General features: G+C 35.8%; 1 protein-coding gene across 4 annotated transcripts in view; it reads left to right on the top strand.

The window, feature by feature from the left end:
• RTN4 (reticulon 4) overlaps positions 1–13794 on the top strand; it is a 71317-nt gene that overhangs the window by 23209 nt on the left and 34314 nt on the right. Inside the window, exon 1 of one of the 4 annotated variants that reach the window (XM_025992656.2) lies at positions 12902–13210. The exons of the other annotated variants lie outside the window; for them this stretch is intronic. Within the exon in view, the coding sequence (XP_025848441.1) occupies positions 13177–13210 (34 nt within the window). The 5' untranslated portion in view covers positions 12902–13176. Of the gene's footprint in view, positions 1–12901; positions 13211–13794 lie in introns of those variants that run through there. 4 annotated transcript variants of the gene reach the window in all.

Genomic DNA, 13794 nt, shown 5'->3' with positions numbered 1-13794 from the left:
ACTCGGTTGAGTGTACGACCCTTGATTTCTGCTCATATCATGATCTCAGGGTGGTGAGATCAAGTCTTGCTCAGTGTGAGTCTTGCCTGCTTGAGATTCTCTCTCTCCCTCTTCCCCTCTCCCACCATTCACTCTCTTGCTCTCTCTCCAAAAAAGAAAAGTTTAAGATCATGGAGAAAGAGTGATAGCAAGAATAAGATAGAGGAGGGTAGCCCCGGTGGCCCATTGGTTTGGTGCTGCCTTCAGCCCAGGGTGTGATCCTGGAGACTAGGGATCGAGTCCCATGTTGGGCTCCCTGCAAGGAGCCTGCTTCTCCCTCTGCCTGTGTCTCTGCCTCTCTCTGTGCCTCTCATGAATAAATAAATAAAATCTTAAAAAAAAAAAAAAGGTGCTAGTAGAAAGTCAGGAGGAAATGGGATGGGATCCAGAATTCAGGTGGAGGAATTGACATATAAAAAAGGAACAGTTTTGGAAGACATTGATTATAGTGAGTGGAAGGGAAAGTATGGTGTTGATACTGCTAGTTTTGTGGCTGGAAGTTGGGGGAAGTGTATGATGGTTGATGTTTATTCTTTAAAGCAACATGTTAGGTCATTTGCTGAGAATGAACTGGAACATACTTTGGTAGATGAGGTCTGACTAGGGAAACAAAGGCATTATATTAAGAGTCCAGTTAAGGTTGAAGGGTAGTCTGGTATGATAGGGTGATTTTTGTTTAATTGTTCCTAACATCCTGGGTATAGGTTGGTTCAGGGAAGGCAAATGCTTATATTGATTCAAGCTTGTGTTTGCTAGAGGGCCCAGTGAAAGGACAGTGAATCAAAGGAATGAGGATAACAGTAGTTTGACATGATAGACTGTGGAATCTAAGTTGAAGAATGTAAAGAAGAGAGCAGGGGGACTTGATAGGTGAGTAGGAGGTCACAGAACTTGTGGTCCAGATTAAATCTAAGAACTAAAGAAAAAGAATAAAAATATGAACACTAGAATGGTTGCAGGTTGTGGTCAGAGTAGAATTGCACATGTGTATTTGTTTGTTAGATGTTGAATTGAGAATTCCAGATGGATGATAATGGCCAAAATTTGGCCATGAGGCAAGAGCTGAAGTTGAGTGGGCTGAAGGTTGCTAGAGCTAAGGTGATATAAACCATGAGTCTAAGAAGTTGGATTGCTCTCATGAAGTCACCTAGGATGATAGCAGGATGTGGGTTGGAGAGGATTAGAAACTAGGGACAAAAGACTTTGGTAAAAGGGCAAGTGGGGCAGCTGGCAGTGTGGTAGATGGAGGCAATTGTGAAAGATAGAGAATGCCATAGCTGAATAACTAGGACTTTTGCCCAAGCCCTCTGAGATAGTAGTCTAGAAGTAGTGTTGGTGAAGTAAGAAGGGTGCTGGCCTCCCTTCCTCTCCCTCAGGTATGCTGCTGTAAGAAAATAGCCTCTATTAGAGTTACACAGGGAAATCAATAGCCTCAGGAAGAGCCAGGTTTTAGTGAGAGGAGGTAGTGGCAGGAATGTTCAGTAAAGAAGTTGAGGATTAGAGGAGATACTTCACAATGGGGAATGGATTTTTTTTTTTAAAGACTTATTTGTTTGGAGAGAGAGAGAATGCAGGGGGAGGGGCAGGAGGAGAGGGAAAGAGAGAATCTCAAGCAGACTCTGCACTGAGTGTGGAGCCTGTTGTGGGGCTCCATCTCATGATTCTGAGATAATGACCTAAGCCAAAACCAAGAGTCAGAACCTCAACCAGCTGAGCCACCCAGGCGCCCCTAGAATTTTTTTTTTTTTAAAGATTTCATTTATTTATTCATGAGAGACACAGAGAGAGAGAGAGAAAGAGAGAGAGAGAGAGAGAGAGGCAGAGACACAGGCAGAGGGAGAAGCAGGCTCCATGTAGGGAGCCCGATGTGGGACTTGATCCCGGATCAAGTCTAGGATCACGCCTTGGGCCAAAGGCAGGCACTAAACCACTGAGCCACCCAGGGATCCCCTGGAATGGGTTTTTTTTAACAGCACAGTAAAAATGGTTTAGGAGACAGTGGTAGAAAGGAGAGTCTGAGAATCCCAGAGCAGCATGGTAATGATATAGTATGGGTAAAGATCACAGATAAGCAGTCATGTGAGCAATGGTTTATAACAGCCTGTGAAGTCCCACTTTCTCTATCCCAACATTTCCTCCCAAAACTTATTGCTAGCAATCCTCTAGTAGATTGGAACCCTCCAGAGTCAGCAGTTCCTTGGATTGATTTTACTAAACCTAGGGATCTTGGTCTGTACTGATTGTAGCCTAATAGTTTAGAATTAAGTAAGGGAAGAGGGCGGTGTCTTTGAAGACTAAGTAGGGATGGTTGAAGAACTATAAGGAGAGGTTGAGCATTCTCTTTAGAAAACTGTTACTCATGCTGCTTTTACTTAGCTTTTTTTTTTTTTTAATTGTCATAGCAGCTGGCTAGTGAATAGAACACTCCTTGAATACACCCAATGTATGTATGCTACAGAAGTCCTGCAAGGAAACCCACTGTGGTGTAATAAAAACACTGCAGGGGATGTGAGTTCTAGTCTCTGCTGTCCAACTGGCAACCACTGTATCTGTCTAGAAATTAATTTCCTTCTCTGTAAGAGCAGAGAGATTGAATTAGATTCTTGCGACTTGCTAGTTTCTTTGACTTTAATTTTAATAGGCATCTGTTTTAAGCAGTGGATAGTTGCTTTAGGGTGCTTTATAATACCAAGCATTGTACTAGTTTTTTGGAAGCAGTGTGAAGGAAGATGAGGATTAAGACAATGTCTTGCCCTTGTGCAACTTTCAGTCAGCTGGTGGAGGCAGACTGGTAAGGGCATAGCTAAACATTGTAACCCATTATAAGGGTACAAGTGCTTCCCCATCTTCCTAAAGGCATGGTTAAGTGTACTGAAATCAAATGTACCAAAGAAACTACTAAGAAGGTTATTAGGTTGTATTCTCAGATGGCTAAAAATTTTATACCATCCCTAACTGTGATATACTTAGGTGTTTTAAAAAGAATATATTACTGAATATGCATTTAAACATTAAGGCATTGATAAATTATCTGAGGAAATTAATATTTTATTTAATATTACAGAATTCTCCTTGTTTTCTTAAAATGACATTTTTTGGCAGAATTCAATTTTAATTTTGAGAAGAAAGGCTGATTTTGTAAGGAGGATGATCAAAATGTTATGATGTAGACTTTGATGCCTTACTGATATTTTTGGATACAATTTGTCATGAAAAAAAAAATCAATGCTAGTCTCCCTCTTCTCCCTTAATTAAGGAGTTTTATCAAACTATTTTTAATAATAAAATATAAGTATTGATTTCTCTCAGGCTGTAATTAAGAACATTTATTTTGCTTTTTTCTTTAGCTGTACTTCATTGTTTAGAGGCAGGTTTTGATCTGGGCTCAGCACTTTATATATGTTTTTCTTAAAATTTGTGGCTAAAGATATATGGTTTCCATTTTTTAAAAAATTTTTTATTTATTTATGATAGTCACACACAGAGAGAGAGGCAGAGACATAGGCAGAGGGAGAAGCAGGCTCCATGCACCGGGAGCCCGACGGGATTCGATCCTGGGTCTCCAGGACCGCGCCCTGGGCCAAAGGCAGGCGCTAAACCTCTGCGCCACCCAGGGATCCCTGGTTTCCATTTTTATTTAAAATATATTGTGATTATTGTCAGCACTTTAATTTTTCACTTTTCACTCATTTTAAAAATAAAACAACAGGTAGAAGATAAAATATTCTAATCATTGTATTCATTTATACTACTGTGTATAGACCAAGATAGTGAAACTTCTGAAGAGAATAGTTAACTGATAGACAGCACTACCACATGACAATTGAAATGCTTTCCTCAGATGATGGCATGGAAGTCTGGCTTAGGAATGTCAGGTTAGGGATAGAAGTGTAGAATGATGGGAAGTAGATCACCAGCGCATAGTAGGGGTGCAGAGAGGCCAGCTCTACCTTGGGATATTAGAGATGGCTTTGCAGAACGAAAGATCTATGGAAGTTAGAGGTAGCAAACGTGAGTGGACACATGAGCCTGTTCATTTATATAAATATGGTAAAAAGTTTTTGAGATTCTGTTTTGATATCTTTGGGGCAGGTGTATGTATGTAGATGTTACGGTCAGTAGGTAGAACCTACTCACTTGCATCTAAGGACTTAGTGGATTTGCACACTGGCCATGGGTGACAAGATGAAAAGAAACATCTAGGTTTTTTTCAGAACTAAACTGAAAAACCAGTCTGTGCTAAAGGAGGGTTTATGATATGTTAGATGCTAAGTTTTCTGTGACTGGAATTAACCAGAATTGAAATAAATGGTGGTATCATTAAGGAGAATTTTTTTTTTTAAAGGATAGTTGCTTTTTAAAGAATTAACTTACTTGGAAGTAACTTCAGACTTAATTGCAAAAAGAAAAATAGTGCAAAGAATGTCTTACTATTTTGCAAATAAGTCTGAATCTTCATCTAAGTTTATTAACATTTTCCTCATTTGCTTTATCAGTTATGATCTCCTTTTAAAGATAATAACTAAATATGGATACCTACATACATACTTATTTTTCCTGAACCAGTTGACAGTAAGTTATATGCATCTTGTTTTATCCTAAATTCTTCAAAAAGGGTCTTTTCTTATGTAACCTCAGTATCACTATGACTTCCTAAATTTATATTGACAAAGTACTTTTTTCTAATCTACCATCTGTTTCTACAGTGACACTTAACCTAATGTGCCCTGTATAGTGTCCCTCTACTACAAGATTCAATTAGGGCCAAAATTTATTTTAGGTGTCATGTTTTTGGCTCTTTTTATCTCTTAAATTTCCACTATTTATCTCTTAGGACATAGGCCCTTCACCCCCTCTCTTTTTAATAGAACATCCTAATTTGTGTTCGTTTCCAGTTTCTCAGTGATTAGATTGAGGTAATCGATTCATGGCCAAAATGAAGATGTTGTGGTACCTCTTACCCTTCTTATGGTATCATATCTGAAGTTACGCATTATTCAGAAGTCCTTCTTTGATGAGGTTAATTTTCACCATCTGGTTAAGGTGGTCCCTCATTTTCTTACTATATAGTTTCTTTCTTTTCTTCTTCCCTTACAGCTAATAAGCAGTCTAATGGATGACATTTCAAGACTATGCAAATATCTTGCTCCCCATCAAAATTCCCTCCTAGATTTAGTGTCTATTGATGAATCTTGCTCAATTCAATCTTCATATTAAGGCTGCAAAATGATAAATGTGGAGGGAGTGTTGGAATTGAAAAGTTATCAGTCATCCATGTAATTCTACTGTTAACAAGAGCCCTCCTTTCCCATTGTTTAATTTGTTAATTACCAATATGGATTGATGAATTTCTTTCCCCCCTAATGGTTTATAATTCGTTGCTGTACTTAATTATGTTGGTTGTAAATTGTCCCAGATTTCAAAGGGCTCTGTTCAAGTTGGCTCAAATATATGCAGCTATCCTTTTATGGGGGGGAGGGATGGAGAGAGAAGCACTTCTTATTTTCTAGCATAACAAAACGTAGGCTCATCTTTTTTTTTTTTTTTTTTTAATTTTTACTTATTTATGATAGTCACAGAGAGAGAGAGAGGCAGAGACACAGGCAGAGGGAGAAGCAGGCTCCATGCACCGGGAGCCTGATATGGGATTCGATCCCGGGTCTCCAGGATCGCGCCCTGGGCCAAAGGCAGGCACCAAACTGCTGCGCCACCCAGGGATCCCAACGTAGGCTCATCTTATGTCTACTCTGTCCCAGCCCTGGAATCAGTCTTTTCTCAAAGGATCCCTGATTCTTTTTTAGTTAGGAATGGTATTAGAGATCAAGAGTGGGACTCTAGTTGTGCTCCTTGCCTCCATGAGCTCTCCGCTTTTAGCCTTTCAGTGGACAGACTAGGAAATGCTTGTATACATACATACAAATAAACATAAGCACATACACATTCTTGTATTTGAAATCATGAGTTCACATAGATACTTCCAATTCCAATCCATTCTCAGAGATTCTTTCTTTTCATATTTGTATGCTCCAGCTATAGTGAGAACCCTGGCTGCTAACACTGCTAATACATTTACTCGTTCTGTTAATCCTTTAATATTTCTAAAGTAGTTTTCCATATGTGGGGATATTAAAATGAAGATAACATTTTTGCTTTCATGTGGACACTGAATAATAACTCTTTTGTGAACAACTGCTATGTATGTTGTTGTTGGTAGGCTGTTGGTAAAAAAAGGTGCTAATGTCTCATCCAAACCACTGAGATCTTGACTTATTGATAGTGATTGCTTAATATATGTTTGTTGGTTGCTTGGTTTGCTAATAATGCACAGAATATTTTCTGTTCATAAATGAGTATAGGTTGTGTTTTGCTGACTGTTTTTGGAACTACTGGTGAATGAAGTGGAAACCACCAACAACTTGTTTACTCACTGTACTTAAACTAAGTGATATCTAAGAATAAAATAGTGTTGCCATTTTTAATAAAGGACTCACTTTAAAAGGGCCCATTTATCTAGGTAGAAAATTAAAAATTATTCTTTGCCAATTTATATATGCTTGTTAAATGTGTTCATGAATAAGAGCTTTCTTTAAATAGTGCTAATGACTTAAAACATTTTTGTTACATTAAGAATTTGCTATATAGCCTTTGACATTTCTCAGTAAAGCATTATAAATATTAAGGTTTGGTATTTTGGTTAAAATACATTTTTAGTGAGCATATTTAGGACACTTTGATAATTCTTAGTTTGACTATGATTATGATGCTGAGTAATCTGATAAAAGTGAGAAATTTAAGTACCTTGAAAAATTAAAATGCTTAATTTAACAAATTGAATAGAAATAATCTTTAACTGGAAACTCTTAGTTTAAATTTAAATTTATAATATAGTTAGAGACAAAGAATAAAAGAATCGATTTTATTTACTTAAACATAACTTGAACAAATGTCAAAATAATGGGGATTTATTTAGTGCTTACTATGGGCTCAATACAGATTGAAAATAATTATGAAATATGTCCATAAAATATAAGGTTGAAAGAACTTCTTTTGGGGCATCTTATAGACCTGACTTGTAACACTGGCTTTATCAGTGATTAGCTGTATGACCTTGGGCAGGTATTTTAATCTATTTGAGCTTCAGTACTTTCAGTAGGCAGAATTTGTCTGAAGGACCTGTTGTCAGTAAAGCCAGACCAACAGTGCATGAAGCAATCTGCAATAGTACATGTTCATTGTACAAATTTGAGAAGTAGAGAAAATTATTGAGATGAAAAATTTTGTAATCATATTGCCCAGACATAATAATTGTTGGAATATACTCTTCTGGCCTGTTTTCTATGCATATGGATACTTTATAATGAAGTGAAAAGAAAACAAGTGTTTTACCACATTTGGATCATAGTCTATACATTGTTGATAGCTTTAAAAATATTAGCAGTATCTTATATAATGCTGTCGTTTCCATGTCATCATTCTGCATGATTTTTTTAATGTCTAGTGTTCCTTGGTATTGTGTATAACTAGCTTGCTATTGTTGGATTCCTAAATGGTTTCTGACTTCTTAATTTATAAATAATGCTGTTATTAACCTCCTTACATTTAAATATGTTTTACATATCTGAATTATTCTTTTCCATAAATTACTAGAAATGAACCCTAGGTAAATGAGTGAACATTTTTAAGAATTTTGACAAAAATTGGCTATCAGAAAAGTTGTGCTAATTTTTTCCCCCTCTAAAAGAGTAAGAAAACACCCATTTCTCTATCACCAACAATTGATATTATTTTTTGCTTAGGTAATACTTGCACATTATACAAAATTCAAAGAGCACAATTACAGTAAGTCTTCTGTCTCAACTTAGTCACCTTATTCTCCCTCAGACTCCTGTTCTGACTTATTTCTTTGGTATTTTCCCAGACATTTTGTATTTGGCACTTAAAAACAAACAAAAAAGTTTGATAGATGGAAGTGGTATCTTGAAGTTTTGATCTTTGATTATTAGTGAAAGTTAACATACATGTTCCATGTATCTTGACTATTTTTATTTCTTTTGTGAATTGCCTGTTCATACCCTTTGCCCATTTTTAAATTTAGATGTTCATCTGTTTCTGTGAGAGTTCTTTATACAAGGATGCAACCTCCTCTTATGTTACAGTTTTCAGAACAATTTTAATTTACATTTTAGTGGACATTTTCAGTTTTCACATAGGAAGATATATATATACGTAGTATTTTATTTTTATACTTTATTCTTAGCTATTTAAAATTGATTTTTATTTCTGGTCAGAAATCACTTTATACCACATGCTTTCTTGGTGGTGGAGTTGTTTTCCTATTGCCATCATTTTCTGATCTCTAGTTCCCTAGTATCAGGCAGAAAAAGCCAAAAAATTGAACACAGTTTTTGTGGAATTGCATGCCCAGAATTAGACAATCTACTGTATGGGTGTTGGTGCCATCTAGTGTTGTATATAGAAAATAGGTCTGTGGCATGCTCTATAATTGACTATATGGAATAAATTCAGAAGACTAGAGAAACTTAGTGAATTGTAGATATTTGCTTTACATTAACTAACTTTAAAAATGACTTTATAAAAAGATTTTGACACATTGTACTGAGTCAAATGCTTGAATCATGTTATTTTAAACATTATATAATGACCTTAGAGATTCTCCCAAACTTGTGTATTTTGGTAAAGACTTACAGGTTTTAAAAGATCTGTTCAGAGCCTAGGGACTATTTAATTTTTTGATTCTGAATTTAAAAATGCTTTGGATCTTTTGGAATTTGTATATTTATTTTAGAGTACAATACATGAAGCCAGCACTTATTTAGTTATTGAGTAGTATCACTTTCAATTTCTTTATGGATTTTAGTATTTGTTTTTAGTGACTTAATATGAAATTGTTTATAGATTTTAAAATACTCATTATTTTTCTGCCATTTTAACTTGCATTTTCATTCATTTTCTAGACAAGTCTTTCTCCATGTTTTCAGATTCAATTTAATAGTTAATGTTGAAGTGCTATAATTTAGTCCATAGAGGGCATTATATTACAGCATATGGTATTGAACAGCTTTGTTAAGACTTCAGTAATGAGACATATGTTTAATTTTATATATTTGTATAGCCCAGAATAATTAAATTTTGAAATAAGTTTGAAACTCCTGTGTAACTATAATTGTTTCTTTATTAAAAAAAAAAAAAGAATCGTGTTTTCTGTTTCCAGAAAGTAGAAATTTTTAACTATCAAGAGTTGCATACTAGCAATCCCCAAATTAGAGAGTAACACTTTAAATCCATATGGCCACTTATTCATTTATTTGCCTTGATTTCTAAACATTATAAGGAAAACAAAAACTTGAATTTTTCTGGGGTTCAGAAGTTAAGGAAGAAAAGAAATGGGAAAGGAGGAATATCAGATATCTTGGGGAGGCTGGCTGGAGTGGACTTACGTATTGCTGCTTGTTCCAAAATACAGTATTCAGTCTGAAATCCTGTCACTTAGACACACACACACACACACACACACACACACATGCACGCACTCACACTCTTCCTTTCTCTATAACCTCATAAATTTTTTTATTCTTCAGTAGGAATTGACTTAATTGTATGCTTTTCCTACTAAGGTTAAATGAGCTGGGAAATGAGTTTTGATTTGAGATATGAGGAAAAGAGAAATCTAGTGTATTTTAGAGCATGGTACCCTTTGGAAAGGAGTTAGGGTTATGCTTGGGGAGGTTTTCTTTCTTTTCTTTTCTTTCTTTCTTTTTCTTTTTCTTTTTCTTTTTCTTTTTCTTTTTTTCTTTTTCTTTTTTTTCTTTTTTTTTTTTGTCATGATTTGTGCACTGGGGATGTGGATATTGAGGAGTGGGACATTGCCAAACATGAACTTTGGAAAATTTATTTCAAAAGTTCTGTTTAAGGTAATTTTGTGTGTTTAAAAAGGGGATTGTCTTCCCACCCCTCCACCTCCTTTATACAGTAGAACTTAAAATTAAACTGTACTTTTATTTACTTGCATTGTAAATAAAGGAATCTTCTGTGGTCCCCTCCTTAGGAAGCCTTTACTTTTAATGGAAAATAGGTTCCTGTCCCAAATAATCAAAGTGCTGTTTTATAAGTTGAAATATTTCCATTTGAAAATTTTCCTTGAAAGCATTTAAAAAAAAATAAATATTCGAAGGAAAACAAAATAAATGAAGGTAAGTTTTTAACAGATGTATATGTCCTTTATTTGTCTGTTATGTTGGGATTTAATGTGGAGTAGGACCTATAAACTATCCATATATAAATTTTCCTGAGCCTGGAGTATAATGGAACTGTGTAGTGCTACTGTGTACCAAAGCACAATCATTTGTCTGTGTGTGCACATGCATGCACATGCACGTTTGCATGTGTTTAGAAAGATATTGGGTTATTCCATAGAATTGAATGGCTTAATATGTGGGCTTTCTTAAATGTGTTTTAAGTACCTTATTCTCCTACTAGTTTGATTGTTACTCATAGCATAATAATAGTGTTAAATAGCTAGGACCTATATAGGGCTTACTTTTCTGTCAGGGGCTGTCTTAAGGCCTTTTGCTTAGCTAATTCATTTGATTCTCATTAAAAGCATGGCTCATATGGCTTTGTTTTTAACAGATTTGTATCAAGTTTCAAAATAAGTACTTTTTTTTTTTGCTCAGCTAGCCAAACTTAAAAAAACCCTTTTAAAACTTTTTAAGAAAGAAATGAGCAAAATGTCAACTGATTTATGAGTTAGTTTTTCCTGCAAACTTAATAGTTGCAAAAACCCTAAAAATTAAAGAATTAGGTATCAGGATGTAAAATAGGGCTCCTATTTTTACTTTTCCCCCCTGTCCTTTTTTTTATAGTAATCTCTGACTTGAAAGCAGTGTTCGGGCGCTGTTTTGGAGTGCTTTATTCTAATGCTAAAGTATTTACATGTCTTTAGTTTCGAGGGATTTTTTGTTACAGATAGTATTTTGGAAATATTTTATACTTAACTGGATAGTTTGAGGTTTTTTTTTTTTTAATTTTTATTTATTTATGATAGTCACACACAGAGAGAGAGAGAGGCAGAGACACAGGCAGAGGGAGAAGCAGGCTCCATGCACTGGGAGCCCGACGTGGGATTCGATCCCGGGTCTCCAGGATCGTGCCCTGGGCCAAAGGCAGGCGCCAAACCACTGCGCCACCCAGGGATCCCGATAGTTTGAGGTTTTAAACTGTTGTTTGGAGAAGCCAGATTTTTTCATCCATAGTGTGACTTGGCAACAGGGTTCTCAAATACCACATTATACGTGGGTCCAATGAATAAAATTTTAAGTTAGATATTAACTTTTGAGCTTAGTAGAATAGTAGACTTTTCTTTAAAAAATTGCTTCACTTGGGACCCCTAGGTGCTCAGCGGTTTAGCGCCTGCCTTCAGCCCAGGGCATGATCCCGGGGTCCTGGTATTGAGTCCTACATTGGGCTCGCCAGAGGGAGCCTGCTTCTCCCTCTGCCTATGTCTCTGCCTCTCTCTCTGTGTCTCTCATGAATAAATAAATGAAATCTTTTAAAAATAATAAATAAAAATAAAAAATAAAAATTGCTTTACTTTATTTATGTATGGAGTTAAAAGGCAGACAGGGAAAGAACTGAGTCATTGACTAGGCCACTTCTGATTCTAAGGATTTGGCAGTTTTTTTTGCAAGTTCCAGAAAATATTGTACCAATTTCAATGTAGCTATGTCATCTTAAGAAGTATGTACTTTTGGGGATCCCTGGGTGGCACAGCGGTTTGGCGCCTGGCTTTGGCCCAGGGCGTGATCCTGGAGACCCGGGATCGAATCCCACGTCGGGCTCCCGGTGCATGGAGCCTGCTTCTCCCTCTGCCTGTGTCTCTGCCTCTCTCTCTCTCTCTCTGTGACTATCATAAATAAATAAAAATTTAAAAAAAGTATGTACTTTTGTACATGGGCCATTTATAATACATCATATTACACACTTCAGAATATTTTAATTGATTCGTCATTACATATTGCCTTGGTTAAATGCTAGCTAGCATCAGTTGAACCCGTTATGGTACATTAGTAAAGACCCAATACTCTGCACTGGAATGAATGCCAGTTTTAGGAAGTTGAACAAAAATTTTGGAAGTTCTGTACATAGATATGTTTTTGTATTTATCAGTAAAGTTTTGCTTTGGTCTTAAATCATTTTCCCAAGGCAAATGATATAATTACCTCATGAATATTTCTCTTTCAGCTAAGAGTCTATTAATAGTTCCTGCAGTAATGTTTAATAGGTATTTTTTGAAAGATTCAGTTGTAGCAGGTGGTGATTAGGAATAAATGTATATTTTGATTTTAAGTCTCTGGATTTCCGTAATTGTAACAGAAGAAGAAATAGCATTACCTTAGAAAGATGAGATTGCTGAGATTGAATAAAGCCTTTTTTCCTTTTGAAGTAGCATATATTCAGTAAATATTAATATAATAATTTGACTTCGTGATTCTCACACTCACACCTCATAAGGCTGCAAAATATTGAATGCTTTAAGCCTTAATAAACTCAGGAGAAAGTAAGAGATTCAGCATTTCCCAGGCTTGAAATTTAAGCTATTATCCTTCTTTGGATCAGTCCATTTTTATCTTATTAGGTAACTGTTGATTTTAGAGTTTTCAATGAAACTGAAAATCAGCAGCATAATTCACTCATCTATGAAAAGAAAAAAAAATTACATATAGCTGTAAGTGCATTTCAAATATATTCAGTGGTTAACTCTGCCAAAAGAACAGCCCTCTTTTCTTTCCTTTCTTTGGTTGCCTACCCCATCCCCCTGCAAAAGTGGCTCTCTTTGGTATGAGCAACAAGCAAAGGACTAGAACAATAAACACATAGGAGGAAGGCGGTAGTGCCTGAGTATTAGTAGCCTAGTTACAGATTGCACTGCGTCAGACTCTTCCACACCCAGAAGACGTCAGGTGACTTCAGTCCTGCTGCAGTTGTGCAGCAGGGACTGCAGACTTCGGTTGAGGAAACGGATATTTCATGTCTCACAGGGTAGATTTGTGCAGTTACAGCTTTTCTGTTGGTATGCATAATTGATAATTGCATCTGGAGGGCAGATCGTGACAAGAGATGGACTGTCAGAAGAAAAATTGGAAGGATAAGGGTATATCTGCTTTTTAATCTTCTATTCAGTTTTTTTATGTGACCAATAATCTATTTCTATGAATAAGCTTTGCAATTTTAGATATATCTTGGACTGAAAATGAAGCCTGAGAAAGCTTTGAAAGGAAAGATTAAAACAGCTATTTCATATGTTTTTATATTTGGTTGTGTACGAGAAAATGTCACGCTCTCTGTTTCACTGGCATTGGGTTTAGGCTTCACAGTCCTATCCTTGATTAGGTACTGTTCTTTAATCTTGTACGTTGTAAACGGTATGGTTTTAACTTATTTTATCTGTTGGTCACTTTGGCGCAATAAATCCGCATAGCTATCTTTGTATTACATAATGGCATATTTTCTGTGACTAAGTTTTTTTTTTTTTTAAAGCTGATTTGGTGTAGTTGAAATTCTATCCAAGATTTGTAGGTAGCAGAATACTGCGTTTGCAGTTAAGCTTATTTCTTCTTGGAAATCTGATTGAACCTTTAAAGTCATTACCAGTCACCCTTTAAGTAGTTTATATTTTTGTATATCTTGAAATCATTAATGTATACATGGTTGTTTTAAATGCATGTCTATATTTAA

Source organism: Vulpes vulpes, chromosome 16 (genome assembly GCF_048418805.1).
Source record: "Vulpes vulpes isolate BD-2025 chromosome 16, VulVul3, whole genome shotgun sequence".
Lineage (NCBI taxonomy): Eukaryota > Metazoa > Chordata > Mammalia > Carnivora > Canidae > Vulpes > Vulpes vulpes.
This window is presented reverse-complemented; position numbering and strand designations above follow the sequence as displayed.